This window comes from Arctopsyche grandis, chromosome 13 (assembly GCF_051622035.1).
Source record: "Arctopsyche grandis isolate Sample6627 chromosome 13, ASM5162203v2, whole genome shotgun sequence".
NCBI lineage: Eukaryota > Metazoa > Arthropoda > Insecta > Trichoptera > Hydropsychidae > Arctopsyche > Arctopsyche grandis.
The window spans coordinates 6,002,381-6,024,618 of record NC_135367.1 but is presented as its reverse complement, the minus strand read 5'-3'; the positions used below and the strand labels follow the sequence as shown (position 1 = coordinate 6,024,618).

Here is a 22,238-nt window from a genome sequence, read left to right as displayed (position 1 = left end):
AGGAGCTCGGTTTAAACTAAGGATGCCAAGGTGGTGAAACTTATTTCCGAGCATAGTGGACTGAGTGAAAATTTAATGAAAATCAGATAAATTGCCAAACTCTGATAGGAAATGATCGACCTGGAGTCACAAATCCAAGGCCTGACCAGCAGAAACCAGTGGGATATGAACCCGTGAACGAAGAATACTTTATGGAAGTTAAGCTGAGATATCTCAACAAAAAGGATTAACGGATCTCCTGTACCCAATGTCGCGTGTTTAATCTCACCTAGCAACCTCTGAAAATCTCATCATTGTTTCGATTCAAAACCGGTCAACGCCCAACTAAGCAAGGAATTCCAGAAGCTCGGTACAAACTAAGGATGCCAAGGTGATGAAACTTATTTCCGAGAATAGTGAACCGAGTGAAAATTTAATGAAAATCAGATAATTTGGCAAACTCTGATAGGAAACGATCGACCTGTAGTCACAAATCCAAGGTCTGACTAGCAGAAACCAGTGGGATATGAACCCGTTACCACTTTAGAACCCGTGAACGATGAGTACTCATTGGAATTTAAGCTGAGATATCTTAACACAAAGGATTAGCGGATCTCTTGTACCCGAATTCGCGTGTTTAATCTCCCCTAGCAGCCTTTGAAAATCTCATCATTGTTTCGATTCAAAATCGATCAACGGCTAAACTAAGCAAGGAATTCCAGAAGCTCGGTTTAAAGTAAGGATGCCAAGGTGATGAAACATATTTCCGAGCATAGTCGACTGAGTGAAAATTTTACATTTTCATTTTTGCGGTGACCTTGAATCTGGCCAATCTGCACTGTCCACAGATGAGAGGCAGGGAGAGAAGTGCAGCGAGCTTTACGATATATTCCCGGCGTCGGCGTAATGGCCGGCGCCTGGTCTAATTTCATCTCGACACCCCAGTGTCTCTCCTCGGAGACTCTCCTCTCTCTCCCACAGGCAAATTCCCGATAAATCCCCCCTCACCACCTCGTTCAGAATTGGACAATCCTAGACGACACTGGTGGCGGCCGAACGTCTGTCACGGAGAGCACATCTTCAAAGTGTATTATTTTCGTTCGACGGCACATATTGTGTGTCGACGATCCAGTGCTTCTATTATATATATATATATATATATATATATATATATATATATATATATATATATATATATATATATATATATATATGTAACATACTTACGTATAAATAAATGTGGCCGGAAAGGGCGCCAAGAGTCCGGGATGTATTTTCGTTCGGCTGCACGCACCAATCGCTGATTCTTTTCCTCAGACGAGACGTGCTCTAACCACGCGCTCCATTTTCCAACGCGAGTGCTCTCAAACCCGTACAATTCCAAGTGCTAAATAATAATATGATAGTCAGAAAGTCGGAGGAATAAACTGTGATCTCAAGTGTGAAGACGTGTAAACTCTTATCAAAATGTGGTATCAAGGAGAAGACGAAGAAGATGAGGACCTCATGTTCTCGCCCGCTCTATTGGCAAGGAGAGCTTCGGAAAGTTGGATAAACGCGCCACCTATCGAGGTAAATAGCGCTCTGTTTTATCGACGGCGCGTTACAATAGTTGCGCGTTTCGCCGATAGATGGCCGTGGTGTGTTTTCAATGTCCGTTTCTCTTATTGTTTGTGCGAATTTTCTTCTAGATAAAAATCGATCGACGGGAAAAGCGCGGCTTGTGGGAAGCGCGAACTGTGTTCGAAATTTATTTTTGACGCGAAAGAAAACGCGTCGATCTCGAAAACACGCTCGTCTCATGTATGAGGCGATGATACATTTCGACCTTGTCGTGCTAATGCAAAAATAAGCATCCTTTATGCACCAATTTAGATGTTGTTGTTTTTATTTCGGTTTTTCATTGAAGTGGTGAATCGTGCTTTGAATTATCAACAAAATGACTTCATAGAAGTACAAGTATTTATTGATTTTTTTTTTATTTTCCATTTGTTTTCTTTGATCTCTGTTGTATACACGTAGTCCATCATTGTTGTACATTTAACTGTAAACACACAGTGATACGCGACACGTGTTTTTTATAGACAATTTTGCACACGCAAAAATTCGCTAGCACGACTAATCGATTCCATTGCGATACTTAGCAAAACTCACCCCCTGGAGTGTTTTTGATGGTATTTTATCATTGCACCGACATAAGTTTGACAGTCATTCCCATATTTGAAGAAATATAAGATAAACTTGTCGAAATAATAAGATCGTACGAATTAATAGTGACATGAAGACACGTCTATCACATCTGTCGTCTACCGTTCCGCACTTTTGGGTGCGTTGGAACCATTAGATTAAAATAATACATAAGCGCTAAATTAGTTAGTACTCAAAGCAGTATGGAACGCAGTATTCTCAGTATAACGAGAAGATAGGAAACAGAATACGTTGATGAGAAGTATGAGAAGGTAGTAAACATAGTGGAGAAAGTGAAGAGATTGAAATGGCAATGGGCCAGTCATGAAGTTCGAAAAATGGGTAAAGGAAGTGCCAGAATGGTACCCGAGAGAAGGTAAAAGGTTGAAAGTAAGATGGTTGGACAAAATTAGAAAAATGTGTGGGGTGAGTTGTTGGAAAGAACCGTGTTAGAAAGGCCTTTATTCAGCAGTGGATGGTAAATGACTGTGAATGATGATGATGAGTATTGAAAAAAGAAAAAAGAAACACCACTGAGATTTTTTTTTAAATCCAAACGGTCAATGACCTTAGCACGCGTCTTCGATCAAAATTTTCAAACAATGATTACATACATATATAAATATATTGTAATAGTCATTACAATACATTTATAGTCGCATACGCTACGTAAAAACAATTCTAAATAAAAATACAAAAAAATTCAATAGTAATATTGTTGAGTGTATTTTTATGTTCTTGTTTTCAAATATTGCCTGAAATAATACGGTATTTTTATTATACAGATAAAATATCGATAGTGAAATTATTTGATCTGGTGAAATTTGACGTAACCGTGACGCGTATAATTATTTAGTCTGTTGAAATGTGCTAAATTGGCAATCTAGCTAACGAACTAGATCCGCGATAAAGATCATCTATTAACCCGTCGCGGACAAAAGTGACGAATCCCTGATGAAGACCTTGATCTTTAGTACACTATTCGGTTTGTAAATCGCAACTTTGACAGAAAGACGCTGCTCGGAGTCTCGCCGCTGTCACATTTCGCAACAATCGGCAATAAATAGTAAACAATATTTGTTGACAAGCGTACATTGAAAAGTATACAATACTAAAAGAACGGAAAATGAAATCTTACAACAGTGAAAATGGTTAATCATTCAGAAACCTTGCGTGAATCTTTTATCATTAAACACAAGAGTCACGTCAGGGCCGGATCGCTAACAAACGGCGTACGAATCTTTTGAGATTCTTTCTTGAAACGAATTCAATTATGTATCTTGAATGAATATTTATGTAAACACGGTACGTGCTAGACGCAGTATGCACAAATGCGCATCGCAAATGCGACGTATTTATAAAATTGTATAGTGAACGATGGATTATTTATAAAAGAAAGCATTATAAATATTCAAATGCGTGCTATTTCCATGTTATGAATATGAATTCAAGGAAAAGATCGAGGAGCGTTGAAGAAATTTCCACCTCGAGAGCAGCTGGGTTTTTCGAAACAAATTATAAATTTGTTATTTGTAATATTTATTTGCAAAAAAAAAACAAACAAAATTATCTTATACAAATATATGATTACATTGCGAGTGATTACGTTTCAAAATAAAACGGAAGAACGTTGCTATCTTTTGGTGTGATAGTAATATTTGGGACACTTTTGATGTAAGATAGCAACAATATTATAATAAACTAGTATTTTACTCGGTATTTGTAATATAAACAGCTTAAACATGGCCAATATAATTCAAATTTCTAATTCAATCCAAATCCATTCAAGTAAATTTATTTGAATGGTTTTTTTTTATTTAAATTTGAATTTGAATGTTCATTTGTTTTTTTTTTATGAACTTGAACGTCACGGATTCCACGAACCAAACAAACATATGTACATACATACAAAGTCTGTTTCAAAATTATATATTAGATAATATATAATAAAATGGAAGCGATGTATATTTGTGGGTATGTGGCGGACGCGTCAACTAACAACCAATATTGAGCGCTGAGCGACGGGTGACGTCAGCGTCAGATGTGCCTAAACATGCGTATGCATATACACACATCCACTAAGACACACACACACGTTCAAATTTTCGAACGGATGGGATCGACGAGTGTGTAATGCGCACACGGAACTTTTTCTATTAATACTTGCGTGCGCTTATAAATTACCTTACATTATACTTATATATGTATAACATATAACTTTATTTTAATTTGTGTATCAATTCCTATCCGAAACCACCCGTTGAAATCAACGGCCACAACACTTGTTATACATAAAAAAGTATAAAAGATCTGCAATATATACATATATGTATGCACATATACATAGTATAAATGCGTGTATGGCATAAATTTGGCAATTTGAACATTTACGTAATTTGGTATTGAATTTAAAGCGCGAATCGATTAAAATGGCGCATTTTGGAAATCGAAAGTGAAGCATACAATGTATTCCGTTTGACCCATTTACATACATGCGGAAAATATAATAAATAAGCGCGGTATGAAATGTTATATTATATTCGGAACAAAGTAGGATTTAAAAAAGGTGACCTTGAGGTCGTTATCTGCCATTGTATCTTCTCAATCTGAATATGCTTAATTTTTGTGTTATTTATTTGATTTAAAAATGTTTACAATCTTGTTTTCCATTACATACATATTGAAAGTAAATAAGTATGTGTTTGAAAATATACAAATGTTTTTATGCGAACAATCGTAATACACGGGTTAGTCACAAAGATTTTAAGATAAAATAAATTTAGCTACGCACCAGTCATTAAATCGTCATTATTGTCGTATATAAATATTATGTATTGAAGCGATTCGTAAATGGGAAAATCGTTTGAAAATGTTCATTAAATATATATACTAGTAATACTATCTATCGATTAGATGAAATAAAAACATTTTTATTTGTCCCGTTCTAGGAATACAATATGTTAACGTTTTCCAATGTGTACGAAATAATAGTATAAATATCGTTTATAATATACATATGTATAATATACAACCATAATTCATTGAATTGAAAATATTTAATGCGATATAATCAGTACAAAAAAAAAATAGCGACTGAGCCACGACTATAGACTGACTCATGTCGAACGGTCATGTTTCTGACTAGTCTTCGGCGGTGGCTGGGTGCTCGTCAAATAACAATAGCCCGCTCCATTAGTTTACAAATCAACAGAGCAAAGTAGCATGGTTGATAATAGTGAACCATTTCTTGTGCCTAAAGCATCGTTCCAACGCCGATCTTTGGTTATGTCTAGTCTTCGACGATGGGGCGTGCTTTTGGAACAAAAAATGGTAGTTTTGGGGCTATTTTCCCGGAAAGAGGGCAAACTACAAAGCTAGAGAGCAAAAAAAAAGGTTCACCATAAAAATGAACAATGGTCGCGCCGAAGCTTAGTTATGGTAACTATTATTAGTTATAGATGGTAATTAGGGCATGACTTTAAAAAATTGTCAATTCACAGGCATGTGTAACTGGGCAATTGCTTTATATTTCCCAAGGAATTAAAAAATATTTTAAATTAAAATTATTTTTTTCAGTATAAGTGCATACAAAAATAAACAAATAAATTTTATGGAATATTACCAACCTCATTTTGCCCCCCCCCCCGAGTTTTTCTACTACCGGTATTTACCGGTAAATGAAAAAAGTTTATTTTTCGTGGATAACATATGTAACTGTATGTGGTTACTATGTATTCCTCAAAACAGTAACCTAGATTGAATGGTAAATAATTAAAAAATAAATCTCAGGTGAATTATGTCAAATACATATTAATAAATTCGTAATATAAATAAATTTTATTTTTAAACAATTACATATATTTATTTATTTAAAATTTGGATCATAAAAATTGAAACAACTGTCTGATTGCATTTATTTCAATGTGGTTGGTCTGTGTTGCCAGTGAATTTATCAATTTGAAATTGCCACATTTAATATTCAAACAAATTCCAGACAACTTAATCCACAGTACGCCATTCGCATCCGGTAACTTTTTTTAATATACCGGTATTTACCGATGGTGAAATTTTGGCAATTTACCGGTAATTTTTACAAAAACAATATATATATTGAAAAATTAAACTATACAAATTCAATTTTGGTATTCTTTAACTAGTTTACATGACATTATAATCGAATGGATCCCCCCCGACATCAACATTTCGCCAATTACATTTCGTTTCAGTTTCGCACAGCATTTTGGTCCAGAAATACAACATTATTCGTGCGTATAGCGGTCGGTAGCATTTGACTTTTATTTTTTTGTTAGTTTTGAGTTCGTGTTTCGTATTTTGAAATATTTACATTAATAAAATTTTAATATAAAATACATACGTTGTTGATATTATTAATTTATTCATGGAATACGTATATATTTTATATTAATGGAAATTTATATTTTTTAGACGGTAAAAGTAATCGTCAACGTCATGTTATGGACATCAAAACTTACAATAATATTATTAAAGACCTTGCATTGAATTATTTTGTAATAATATTATATAGTTAAAAAGTAAATAATTAAAAAAAAGGAATTATTTTACGAATGCGACAGCATGCTCGGTGATCGTAAGTACGCTAAATAGGACTACTATAGAACGACTATAGAACACAGTTTGTGAACCACTGGTATAGGTGAATCTTTAATATGGACTCAATAATCACCAACATATATTCATTGACATTGTATGCATATTACTTATCCTTGGCCGTGTGAGTGTTTTTAGTTAATTTTTTCGAACAAAATCGACCTTAAGGAAAACAATGGAAAAACGATCGCAATGGAAAATCATGATTCATACGTACATACATACATAAATACAGATCTTTTTTATTTCATTGTTAATTTTATGTAAATAACGGGTTTGAAACATCATAATATACCAACTTAATATAACATCTCATTTTATTATTTATCCACCTTTGCGTTTTATTACGCCAAATCACATCCAATATTACAATCTTTTAATAAGGAAGCAAATTTGAATCTATAAATGTTCACTCGATCGTTCACAGTATATATGGTAGTCGAAGGTGAACGGGAATTAAAACTATACAAAGTGCGTTACACCTCTTTGGTACAAGGCAGGAAATTCATAAACACACCACGACTCAAAATTAACATCGCAAAATATGAATTTTCGTTAAAGTTGCAAGAGCGTCTATTCCACGACGACCTTGCCTCGCGAATCTTTTTGCACAATGCAAAAAAAACTGACCTACTATTACTATTTTCGAATTGTGAACGTTCGAGCACAACATGAACGGTTTCCCACGGTCGGAAAATTCGCTGTCGATTCGACATTTTCACGAACGTCAATACAAACAAAAAAGAAACAGGTGTTATGCAACTGAAAAAAATGCAATGTTAACAAATTATCGCCACATTTTTTGCGCACACCATACTGAGTGAGCCACGGGCAAAGATCTTGTAGGTTAACGAACATTTTCTTTGATAATATCTCGGGATTTCCTTGTATTCGGAAATCAGTCGCACATACGAACTGGTCAGCTCATATAGGTCATGTTTATATTACACGAAACGTGAATTGATTATTGTTTCTGTAATGTACAAAATGCGTGTCGAACGATCTTTGGAACCCTATTTATCGTATAAGGTCGCACATTCTTTCAATGCGACATATAAATATTTCGAATGCGCATAAATACTTATATTATAATCTGGTTCCATATTAAAAATCGATTATTGATTTCTAATATGTGAAATCATCAGAAGTTCACGATAACAAGTGTGCAATCGCTCTAACGTGTGTGTGTACATATATTTTGATGATACATATTTTATATGTATTATAAAATGTTTATATACATACATATGTATATATTGAGTATGGTTTGTTCAACTCTCGTGACAGTCTTTTATCACGAATTTTTATTTATAGTTTATGTACATACATAATACGAGTATTTTTTATATTACTTGCAGTAAAAACAACAAAACGTTCGATGAGTAATATATAATATTGTTGCGTAGGGGTGGGTAGAGGATCCAAATACAAGTACAAGGGCAAAGTCGCTTCACAACATTTATTGGGTAATTAAGGAGATCCGCGCACTGCTAGTGCTCCGTCCAGAATGCCTTCATATGGCTTATGTATGTACCTGCTAATAAAGGGCGGGTCGCTCACTGCATCTTCCTCGACGCGTTTGTTTATCTATTGTTATAGTCACGTACCAGATATGCAGTCCCACGGTCTCGCGCTGTCAGTTCTGAGAACTCTAGCGGGAAGCGACCGAATGCCGTTACCGACCACTTAGTCCATTCGGGGGGGTTTCCATAGTTAGCCGACAGCACTTGAGTCTGGAGATAATCCTTAAAAACCAATTATAACGGCGGCTTCTTTTAGCATATGCTACAATATGTACTAAGAAAATATTTTAAAACTTTAAATATTATATAACTTTTCTAATATCGGACTGTCGCGATGCGAGTGCACTCAGACCGAGTGCGCTAAGTTGCTGACTCGGACTTTAGAGCCGGGCCACACCGTGTGACTTGAGAGTAGGGATTGCAATTTACCGTTAAATTTCATAAACCGGTAAGCTGTAAATTATTTTTCCTACTACTGTTATACCGGTATTTACCGGTAAATGAAAAAAAAAGGTTTTTATCGTATATTAGATAAAATTCACCTAGATTTAATTATAAATAATTAAAAATAAATCTCTTTTGAAAAATATCATATAAATGCATTAAAGTAAATTCGTAAAAATAAATAAATTCTATTTTTAACCAATGAAATTTATTTATTTAAAGTTTGGTTTAAAGTTATAAATTTAATCATTTGAAAGTTTCGAATATTCATAATTGAAACAACCGTCTGATCACATTTAATACGATTTGGTTGGTCTGTGTTGCCAGTGAATTTATCAATTTGAAATAGCCACAATTATTACTGAAAATAAACTAATTCCAGAAAATCTAATCCACAAAACATCATTTGTATCGATATTTAATGTAATATTATTCAATAATATTCCTGTATATTAACAATTCGCGAAAAAATAGTAAATTTTAAAATTTGCCGGAATTTACCGATGACTACATTTTGTCGATTTACCGGAAAACCGGTATTGCAATCCTTTATCATGTCTTTGTCAGTTTAATGTTAAAAATTGGTTAAGTATCAGTTAGGTTAAGGTCAAAATAGAAAACATTTAGAACTAGTTTCAATTTGGCTTGGGATTATATTAGAGACATAAACTTTATTTACCGGTAAATACTGGTAGTGAGATAAATCATTTACCGTTTACCGATTTATGAAATTTGACAATTAAATTGCAATCCCTAGACATGACTTATCCCTAAAATGGTTCGATATATCAGTAATCGATAATCGAAAAAAATTCCAAGTGTGTAACAATATTCCAAAAATTGTTATCCATTGTTCCAAAAATTGGAATTCAGCATTCTTATTGGTTGAAAAACAGACTTTACAATTGTATATATAGCTAAAAAATAATATTTATAATGAATCTGAAATATTTATGATTTGCTTCTGAGAATTAATGAATATCATGAAGTACGTACATACTACAGTTTAATTAAAATTTAATATCTTTTCGTGTATGAATTATTGAAAATATTTTCATTTACTGCACATACATAGTATATGTAGGTAAATACATACATACGTAGAGTGTGAATGACCATGAATTCGATATCGATGTGTTGATTTCAATACTAGACGTCTATTGAAATATTTACCTATAGGTGTTTCATTGTTTTTGTTTACTTATCAATTGAACAATCGCATTAAAAACTTCAAAACGATAAACAAACGTATCTACGAACTATGTATATATGTGTACAATTATGTGAAACGTAGTATTACTCTGCGTCAATGACTGTTTTCATTGTTAATTTCGCTTTTACTTCGACGGGTTTTCCACAGAAGTAATACATAATTCCAAGAAATGTTTCGAATGCATTATGCATGAAAGAACAACGTGAAAAATTCGACTCGGAAAAAATGCGACAGGTTCGATTTATAAAAGAAAAACAAAATATCACTTACGAACGATAGCGTATTTCACACGTAAATTCTCTCCAGTTTTCCGGAAACGGGGGATAAATCGGGACTATAATAATAATATCACATACACTATAATAATATCAAAATTCGTATGATTTAAGCTCCGTTTATAATATACAGAACAGCACGCCAACAGCTTACTTCTATTCATACTATAACGGCACCGCCTGTTTTTGGCACGTTCATACTTTGTTTTTTATTATTTTATTATATTTCAATCGAACATGTACACTCCTAATTACAGATCTGCACTAATACAAATACAACACAATTAATACAAGCATTTTTATACAATGTGATTTCATACAAATATCATCCACGGTGACATTTATGGAGAAATTTTTGCATAATTTTATTATAGAAATTGGCGAACCTCAAGTCGCTGAATAACTTGAGATTGGAAACGAAATTTACAAGAACCGTTTCAATATAAATCAGAAAAATTGGCAAACTTTGAAAGGAATCGATCGACCTGGAGTCAAAAATCAAAGTCTGGCCAGCAGCTACTAGTGGGAATCAAACCACTCCGTTCTAATGCATTAAATGCTAACTACTGGTCCACGCTGCTGGTTAGTGCTTTTAAGGGAAAATCGGCTTACATACACATAACAAATTAGCCAGCAGCATAGCTCGGCGGTTGCGTTAATGCTAACCACCGAGAGGTTCCCAGGATTGCATGTAAAAAAAACTTTTTTTTACATGCAATAATTATTAAATTTCATATCTATTATTTCTAAATCTTGGCCACTAAACAAATTAAGCACAGTGGCTTAGTTATAGTTCGAAAGCATATATACATATATATATCGTGTCAATTACTGCTGTTACGTCTACGCCGCGTAGATATTACGGAACATATGAACGTGTCCATATATAATGTACTAAAGAATATTTTTCTTACTGCTGTTTACGTGCAGTTGCCTACTTGAACTGTGCTTGTATACATGAACCTTAATAAAATAACAAAAAGAACGACAAATGCATTTGTAGCAAATATCACGTATTTGCATAACGCCGAATCATCGGATAACATTACGACTACTTGTACGGGGTCGATACTCTCGTTGTTGTATGGTAGATAACAAAAAAAATGGTTATTGACTTCTTTAGATTGTTAAACTCTCGAAAATGCGAGACGATGCTCGATAAAAGTTGTTATCCTTGATGCAATGGTCGATTCGGCGATGAGGTTCGTAACCTCTTTTAACCATTCAATTATTATATTGATAATAATATAATACGAATTATTAAATGCGTTCGGATTGCACTCTCGTGTCAACTATACAATTATGAAACTGTCGAGTGCTTTGTGGTGTTAATTAAGATCGACGACGGGTCAAAGATCACGGTCTTTTGTTGCGAATAATGTTAAAATTAAAAATTAATCTGAATAATCGTCGTTGAAAATTTCCTTGGAATATAATGCGAAATTATACTATATGTATATAAATAGAACATTTCATTGTTTCATTTTTTATACAAATCTTGATTAACAGGGTTCGAAATTTTGTTAGCTGATTTTGAACCACTCTTTCGATCGCTTTGATATTTTACCGATAAACGGAAGCTTATTGTCAAAAAAAAATAAGGAAATATCTCCAGCGTGACGCTAGATATAATTTCATTGTTAAAAACTACAACGGAATCATCTGTTAGATCGACGTGATGACAGCTGGCTATTTAAGGCGCATTATTGCCACCCCCACGCAACTTCACAAATAGCAGTGTGGACTATTAGTTGGTATATTATGCTTTCGATCAGAATGGTTTGATTCCCACTAGTAGCTGCTGGCCAGACCTTGGTTTATGACTCCAGGTCGATCGTTTCCTTTCAGAGTGTGTTAATTTTTCTGATTTATAGTGAAACTTTCCAATCTCAAGTTATTCAGCGTCTTCAGGTTCGCCAATTTCTATAATAAAATGCTGCAAAAATTTCTCCATAGATGTCACTGTGGATGATGTTTGTATCAATTCGCATTATATAAAAATTCTTGTATCAATTGTATTACAGAGAGGTCGCGGCTATCTACTTTCGAGCAGAGTGGTCGTGGTTCGATCCCCACTAGTAGCTACTGACCAGACCTTGATTTTTGACTCCAAGTCGATCGTTTCCCATAAGAGATTGTCAAATTATTTGATTTCATTGAAATGTTTCCAATACATTGGCAACACTGTCCTATTTATCGCAAAATTCGTTTTTAGCATGTCCAATTTGCTAATTTATAAAATTATGCAAAAATGCAAAATTTTTTGTCAATATCATGCTCTATAAATTGTTTATTGATGTTTATAACTCGCCCGGAAGGCACATTGGGCCATCCTGATATATGTACATACATACATACAATATGGAGCAGTATGGCTTGGTGGTTGCGTTTATGTTTAGCACCGAGAGATTACCGGGTTCGATCCCGTGCTAATCTTTAATACTTTAGAATTAGATATTTGTGACTCCAAGTCGATCGTTCCTTATCAGTAGAGGTAGGACCGGAAGCGTGCCGTTTATTGTTCAATTGTTGTAAACCCTTTGTAAAAAAGGTTCGGCAAACCTTTAACAATGCATTTACAACATTTGAACAATATACAGCCCCCTCAGGGTCCGGGCTTTACTTATCAGAGTTTGCCAATTTATCTGATTTTCATTGTTGAAACGGGTTCTGAAATAGGCAAAAATCATCCTACCTGCTGTCACAAATATCTGAATTTCATTTATGTACAACATGTAAAAATTGATGTACAAGTCTAAATCCATATATGTCTCAATGCATTAATTTATTAGTTAATTAGTTAAATGTTAATTTCGTGTTCTTCGGCCTCTCGAAATACAGCGATTTATGTAATAAAAATACTGCAATTTTTGTAATTAATTATCTAGGAAGGCGCATTAGGGTCTATCTGTCAGGTCTTTCTGATATATATATATATATATATATATATATATATATATATATATATATATATATATATATATATATATATATATATATATATGTAAAAAATAAAATAAAATAACAAATTGACAAAGGAACTAGTTTGTTTATGCACAAACTATTAAGCATAAGTTTAAGTACTCTCAATCGTTTGTCCCATCCTCTTTGTTATTATTGGGGTCTACCCAGAGAAATTTTATATTAAAGGAAGTGGCTTTAGGTGATCTTTTGTTGTCAAGTGACATTCTGTCCACGGACAGATCTAAATAATTTTAGCATCAATCGTATTTGACGCTTGGTGGTCGACGTATGTCCGATAAAAACTTCTTTGTTTGTTTATATTACTCGCAAGATGGGCAAGCATCGGTAAAAATTGCTCAATACATTCAAAAACACACAATAAACAACATGGGATACATTTTTATACGTAAATTGATCCCATTGTATTCCGTGCGATGTAGCGTATTTATAGAGACGTACCGCGTAAAATTGACAACAATTATTTATTCGTAAGGGCCCCTCTATTCTTATTACATCTCTCTGGGTCTACCTATCTATGCAAAATAAAATAAAATAAAAATATATGTGAAAAAAAGAGTGGTGACAAATAGTAGGTAGGATGGTTTTGCTAATTTGATGAGGAACCGTTTCAAAGATGAAATTATATAAAATGGCAAACTCTGCAGAAATACTCAAAATAAATTATTTTCAATTGAGGTCAATACACGGCTTGAACTCGGGAACTTGAAGCTTGAACGGGCTTTAACGCAACCACCTAGCTATGCTGATAGAACGGTCTATTGTTGTTTATTTGAAATTGCTCCGATGACTATCCGACATCTAATGACAACAGCTTTTTTTTAATGCAAAATAGTACATACCTACATGCATACTTATATTACAGACGATAACCCTATATATTAATTGCTTGATATTGATATCGCAATTTCGACCAAACAAGCGATGTTTTATATAATTTAATTGTTCATTTAATTAATAGTAGGATTGAATTTCAAAACAACAACAAAAAACGTACACATGTTATCAGGTAAATTGACACCAACGAGGTCTCAACATCAAGCACGTAACACGTAACTAACGAATACGTAGATTATGGTCGAATGAACGAATGGTGCACTCGATGCGTCAGAAGTGGGTCATCCCGTTATGCGAAATAAACTCATCTCTAACATTTCCTATTATTATATTATACACCAGCGTGCAGTCGGCTGTAACAGTTAGTTTTAACATTCGCGATAGACGATAAGGAAAACGCGATCGCAATTATTTTGACCCATTTTTTTAACAATTTTTCCAGAGTGTACCGGTGTCGCAACCGCTGCAGCGCAAGAAGTCCTTGCCGGATGTGCAAGGATACTCGCGTGCCAATGAGGCCATGTCACGCGAAGAAGTTTCGGTGTTGGGATCGGCGAGACGAGAGGAAATCAGAAGAATGGCAGACGAATCGGAGAGACTGCGTGCCAATCCCCTGCTCTACCTGGTCAGCCCGCAGGTCAAGGTATTAAAAACTCCATATTTTTCCAATCAAACTTTGAATCTCCGTGTCTTTGAAACTTTGTTTCTGGGACTTTCGCTCGTTTCTACAAATCGCGAATGCTTAACCCTTTGAGTGCTGACGTCTTTTCTGTTTGAAAACCCGCCACGCTGAAAATTTCGCCAACATTTCCAACTTGAATTATTTAGACATCCAATAGAAAGCAGCCATAAAAATTGTAGCTAATCTAAACTAATCCTAGATAACTACCGCTGAAGATTTCGAGTTTTGTAAAGGTGTGTTTAGACTCTCTAATATATCTTGCAACGATATAAAATAAAAAAAGGAAGTCTATTAATGAATGTATGTTTCCAAAACCAGTTCCATCTTCTTCGTTGTTGTTAAAATGTAATGCTCACTATATATGTAAATGCCAAGCCACAATCTAAAATATTCAACAGTTAGAGATCTCCATCGGGAAATTCTGCTATGGTTATAATTTCAGAAATTCGGGTGTAAACCAGTCTTTATAAACATTGACACGAATTAATGCATTTTTTTCAATGCTACCTGGAAAGGCTTAGCGGGTTGTATCCTTGTTTAATTTTTAAATACTCAAAAAACAAACGCCTAGTGGCGTATTTCAGGCTCATGGACTTGTTCAGACGATGGTCAGTAGAGGTAGGACCGGAAGTGTGCCGTTTATTGTTCAATTATTGTAAATCCTTTGTAAAAAAGGTTCGGCAAACCTTTAACAATGCATTTACAACATTTGAACAATATATCCGAGAAAGAACTTTTCAAGGAATACACACTCTAAAAGTTGATATAAATATACGTTGAGGAATAATTCTATTTATTGTTTCCGAAAATTTTTTTTTTTTTCATTTTTTTGATCATTTTTTCATAGAAGATTATCCCCTAATATTGAATTTAAAAAACAAACAAAAAAAAAAATTTTTAAAAACAATTTTAAAAAAAATTTTAAAAAGAATTTTAAAAACAAACAAAAAATTGCAAACCTTTAACAATGCATTTACAACATTTGAACAATATACAGCCCCCTCAGGGTCCGGGCTTTAATGGTCAGCATCCAGAGGGTTAAACAACAGACCATACATTATAAGTAGACACCGGATAGTCACAGTGCTATCCATTGTTCCATTTTTGTAAATCATTTGTAAAAAAGGTTCGGCAAACCTTTAACAATGCATTTACAACCTTTGAACAATACGCGGCACCTTCTGGGTCCGGTGACTAATTACATATAAGTGCCAAGTCAATATTTAAAATACTCAGCAGTTAGGGATCTCCATTGGCTAATTCTGCTATGGTTATAAATTCAGAAATTCAGGTGTAAACGCGTCTATATAAACGTTAACAAATGAATGACACGGATTACACGACCCATGTTCAATGCATTTTTTTTCAATGCTGCCTGGAAAGGCTTAGGAAGTAGTATTCTTGTTTACTTTGTACATGCTTGAAATACAACGCCTGTCTTTTCGGGCCCATAGACTTGTTGGCAAAATGCCGATCGTCATTCAAAGGGTTAAGAAGAATATTGTGTGTGAAAAACAACTTGGAAGAACGTCTTAAAGTTTAGACACGATGCAATTTATCACTGTCGTTTCCCAAAGTGTATCGCTTTTCTTTTACAGTCTACGTAAGATAAATAGGCAAAGTCTCAGCAGAGTGTACAGCTGAAAAGTGTCACTTTTCATCGCGGGCAGTCTTTTCGATATTGAAAAATATTGTCAATTTTTTTATCAAAGAATTTCGCATAGTTTTGGCTTATTGTATTCATTAGAGACCTTTTAAACATTAAAATAATTGGAAAAGCACTCTATGTTTCGGCAAATTAATGCTTTTAATTATTATATTCAGCATTTACGCATTTATTGTCATTAGAGATAATAAAGCCTGGCTTTTTAATAAAGCCAAATTGTGGAAAAGACTAACTTTTGATAAATATGAGAATACAATGATAATTTTGTCGTTATTAAAATTAATCGATAATTTTATTATAAGACGGAGAGGAATATAAATGGTAAGGGTTGGGCTAAGCTAACCCAGTTTGCTTTACAGGTCAATACTCTTTGGGTTGAAACATTTCGAACCCTTATTATGTACATACATACATAAATACATAGTATTGATTTTTAGACCAATCCTGAACAAATTCCCTACCCATATCCAATCCTCGAGATCCAGCTCTATATATGTATGTAGTTTTTATTGTTACTTCGTAATGATCTAGGTAGCATTTGGAAACCTTTTAAAATGAGTAATATACGTATGTACATATAGACGCAAACACATTGAATCGTACGGCACGGGCGCGTTCTTGGCCTGTTGTGGTGAAAAATATCATACTTTTTTATCATCAAGTTTCTCCTATCTACATATCTTCAAATATGGGAATCTCCGTTATCGATGGCTGTCAAACCTATGTCAATACAAGGATAAAATATCACCGAAAACATTCCAGGGGTAATTTTTGGCCTGGGTGCCATAACATAGATCAGATGTGCTCGCGTATTTTTACATGTGCAAAACTATCTAAAAAAAAAAACACGTTCCATGTACCTCTTTGTGTCTGCGCTTTATATGTATGTATGTTAAAATAATTTAATACTAGCAGTGAAATTATTTTAACTTTAACGTTAATTATATAGTCACTTACGTTTTAGGGAATCATATTCCGAATACTTTTCCATTTACTTCCAATAATATTGTCTCTTCTTCTTCTACCTCAAACAAAGTTTTTCGATATCTCCTGCAGTGTATTAATAATCACATCAGAAGGCAAATTTGATGATGTTAGGACCAACTTTTGCAATTTGTCCAAATACAACTTCATATGGGGACCGTTTGGTTCCGGGATGGAATACCTACACAGTTTTTTTCATAAATTGGACAGTCCTCGGTCCTTTCTTCTAATTGACACTGTTATGACAAGTTGACAGCATGTTTTGAATGTTCTCATTTTTCAATCACCGACTGAGTTGGCAAGTATACTTCTACTAGTTCAAGTATAATTTCACTGGGGAAGATTACAGATTAACTATGACACATATATAAATGGTAGATATACTAACAATGCCCAAAACTTAAGACATCGAGTTCAGAAACAGTAGATAGTTTTATATAAAAGCACTTTAGACTAGATAGTTTTAGCTAAGTGTAATGCATCTTTTAAAAAGATTATTCGAACTTAGTAATATTTAGCTTTTATATGGTACTCTCTACTATAACGTGATCGAGAAGAGGGGTTTCTTAGATCGAAGTGGAAGACGCAATGAATAATGGTAGAGGTAGTTTATTGTTGTTCCGTCGACGAGCCAGCTCCGAATGAAGCACAGAACTTATGTACATACATAAATATACACAGCGCTTACTATCAGCACAGAAAGTTTATTGGTCGATGGGTTGCGAGACCTTATTGGCTGTTATATACAGCTCATTCATAGGCCGAGGTTTTTTTGGCACGAACGAGCGATTAGTTGATCAGTGCTAATAAACCAGTAGTCGACGAGCACCAATCACCTACATAATCTCAACGTTACAATTTGGTTTTTGATTTCTAAATGCTTTTTATTATTACTAAATTGTGTTCACAATACATCTTATATCTATTTTAATAGCTACTGATCTACTGATCATTTTCTATTTTACAATTTTAATTTAATTTTGTTAGTAATCATAGTATTATATTATTCTAATGTTAATATACAGCATAATAGGGAAAAAAGCTCAAAGACCTATTTACAATTACACACTACAACACTAGTATCCAAAACTGGCGGAAGACATTGCCTGTGTAGACAAGTGTACATATATGTACTTTAAACGATGTATAAGCTGACAGAACCAGTCTATATGAGTAGTTTTTTAACATCTGCAACTTCATTTATCTTTTTATATCCGGTTTTTCATTTTTTTTTCTATTTATTACATTAATCTCCGAACAATTAGGTTTAAAGCGATAAGTATGACATTTTGAATAGACCTCCGTTATTTTCAACGATAAAATCACTAAAGCCAATTAAATTTATACTATACCCTCACTATATAGTACAATGGTCAAATAGAATCTATCTGTGTATAAATAATAATCGACTTGACATTTGAACGACACGCCCGCAAGTCGATGAGATCACGAACCACTTGCTTTTTGCACTCACACACATACAAATATAAAATAATAATAAAAAAAACGGCGAAAAATCGGTCATTGATATGTTAAATAGAGCGAACGGTTAAACGGTTGCAATTACCGGTCGTTACTCTCACACACACACACATACATTGCCAAAAAGTTGAAATCGCAAACTGACTTCTGCGAAAAGCGTCTGTGCGTTTATATGCTAGCCTGCAGTACGGCTCGGTGGTTGCGTTTATGTTTAGCAACGTGAGGCTACCGAGTTCGATCCCGTGCTAATCTTTGGCTACTGGTCAGACTTGGATATTAGTGACTCCAAGTCGATCGTTTCCTATCAGAGTGTTCCAATGTATCTGATTTCATTGTTGAAACGGTTCCTCCAACAAATTGGCAACAACCCATCCTACCCGCTATGTCACATATATCTGAATTTGATTTATTTTTATTTTATTTTATTCAATCAATTTACTATACACATCAAGAAATTATATATATTTTTAATACAAATTCATTACATAATTGAAAACCATACTTGACATCATAGATGTCAAGTATGCAAACTAAAAAAAAAAAAAAGTATCAATAGATCAGACAATGCAAGCATCCTATACAATACGATCAATAAAAATCATATACAATACGATCAAAAAACATTTTTATACAACAACAATAAGCTAACTCTGAAAAGAAACGCTCGACTTGGAGAAACAAATATCCAAGTCTGACGAGTAGCATTAAAGATTAGCACGGGATTGAACCCGGTAACCACTCGGTGCTAACATAAACGCAAACTTAGTTACAAATTTAAAGCAAGCAGTGTGACTCATAACTAGAGGTAGGATAGCCAAGGTGCCGCTCATTGTTCCATTGTTGTAAATCCTTTGTACAAAAGGTTCGGCAAACCTTTAACAATGCATTTACAACATTTGAACAATACGCGGCACCTTCTGGGTCCGGACTTTACTCATAACTAGTGTCCGGCGCTGTGATGCGCCAGCTCGAAATAAATGGGTTCCTCTTGTCAATTTATATTGTTAACCGGGTTCGATCTCGTGAGCTGACCTAGATTGAAAATAATTTTTCTGAGTATATCTGTAGTGCTGCTGGTCAGACTCCTATTTGTGACTGCTGGTCGATAGTTTCCTATCAAAGTTTACCAATTTTCTCTGATTTCATTGTTGAAACGGTTCCCGATTAAAAATTGGCTAAAATCCTTCCCACCTACTATGTCACCACTATTTGAGTATGATTAATTTACAATAAAATTTATGTACAATTCATAGATGTCTCGTTAATTTGCGAGTTTTCAGTGTCTCGTAATTCAGCGACTTGTGTAATAAAAAAACTGTATTGTTTGTAATTGGCCAGAAAGGCGTATTGGGGTTTACCTGTAAGGCCTTCCTGGTATAAAAATGTAATAAAAAAAAGATGTATTTTAATAATAGCAATTGAATGTTTAACCGTTTCTTGTCTGGAATAATTGATTTTTTTTTTTCGACAGGATTGGTTTTCGCGACAGCAGCTGGTGCTGCTGGTACTCTTTGTCAACATCTCATTGGCGATAATGTTCTTCAAGCTGTTGACGTAGCGGCTGCCAAGCGCGTTCCAGCGCTCATCTGGTCGTCGCCAATCATCGTCTGACTCCAACTCCTCGAACAGCAAGACACTATCACCCAGCAAATTCCACGATCCTTCTTCACGCGCCGAACGTATCTGAGAACCGGCTCACTCTCTCTCTCTCTCTCTCTCTCTGTCCTCGAGTGTTATTATTAATATAATACAATTAATATACAATACATACATACATAATGTAAATGAACGAGAGCACATCCAGCGGGCAAGAAGATGTGCCGAAGTACTTATTTTATTACATACACGATGCTCAAATGCGCTTCGATTCGTAACGAATGAGTTCAGTCATTCGCTATTGCAATTATAATTACCTACTATTGTACTACTACTACTTATATTATATATTAAAAATGAAAATATTTTTACACCGTAATGTATAAACTTATCTTCGTTACATATATATACATATATATATGATGATACATATATGTAGATTATATATCAATTTTTCATATATATATATTTAAAAAAAATCATATTAGACATTTTTTAATATCTCGTTTTATATGAAAGATCTGCAATTAATCTGAAATATATATATATATATATATATATATATATATATATATATATATATATATATATATATATATATATATATATATATATACATATACATAAAAAGAAACATGTGTATTTTTTTTTTGTCAATAAGGAACCCGTGTAATGATGTGAAAAGCGTTTCAATTATAACATATGGATAGTGACCGTTGGATTAAGTGATTATATTTAAAGATAATAATAAACATGTACTAATAAATTTCGACTCTTCTGATGTACGATTTATCCTTCTATTGTGTTATGGGGCGTTTATATTATACGTATTTACATATACATACATATAAATCATCCCGATATCAATGTTGATTGAAATGCTCCATTTGATGATTTTATTTTAGTGGGAGATTCATATGTGATATTCAAAATTTCATTACTTGTTTTTTATAATAGACCATTGCTATGTAGTTTTGTCGATGATGTTTCACCGCAACGCCCGTCTCCCATCAATTCAAACGAAAGTCAAACATTTCAATGACGATTTCAATATTTTTGAATATATATATGTACATAGATCAAGGCTCAAGGGTTCTTCGATTTCATTGTATAATATTGTAATGAACAACAAGAGCATTATGCTGATTATTAATATTATAACGATCGCGCTATTGAATGGCGTAAGCGTTGGCATTTCTAAACTAGTAGCGATTTTACATACAATTTTTCCTTTCATCTCTCTCTCTATCTCTCTCTCTCTCTCTCTCTTTGTCTATCTATGTCTATCTTTCTCCTTTTGTCTCCAGGATCTGCTGTTGTATAAGAATTATGATATTTATATTGAACAACTCCAAAGTTTTCGAGTAGTGGATGAGTTTTTCCCATCGATCGGCGAGAGTAGACGCGAATTTTATGCGTTGTTGAGGAAGAGGTGCCTAACCTAAACCAATGGGAACAAACGTTTAATCAATCGTAATTCATATTTAAAAAAAAAACATAAACACACACACACACACGTTAGGAAAGGTAGTTGCTGTGAAATCCCCTCGAATGGAGACGGATTACGCTTAAATTTAGGTCAATTTTTAGGGAAAATTAAATTAGAAAAATGGAAAATCTCACGCGGTGTGTTATATAGCAACAGCCTTTCGGTTCTCCATTCGAACGGTTTCGCCATATAATCGATAGTTGACATTTTCGATATACATTTCTAAAAATATGATTAATTTATATAAACTAAGAGGAAATTTTTTAAAGA

The 22,238-nt window shown here is 33.9% G+C and overlaps 2 protein-coding genes across 2 annotated transcripts in view; both read left to right on the top strand.

Moving 5' to 3' along the window:
* The window catches only part of LOC143921341 (uncharacterized), a 658,293-nt gene that overhangs the window by 520,564 nt on the left and 115,491 nt on the right, over positions 1-22,238 (top strand). The window lies entirely within an intron of this gene.
* Positions 1,447-20,574, top strand: LOC143921343 (uncharacterized). Its single transcript, XM_077444592.1, has 3 exons — positions 1,447-1,551; positions 14,512-14,712; positions 20,355-20,574. Exons 1-3 carry the CDS (start codon positions 1,447-1,449, stop codon positions 20,439-20,441), a joined length of 393 nt encoding a protein of 130 aa, XP_077300718.1. The 3' UTR covers positions 20,442-20,574.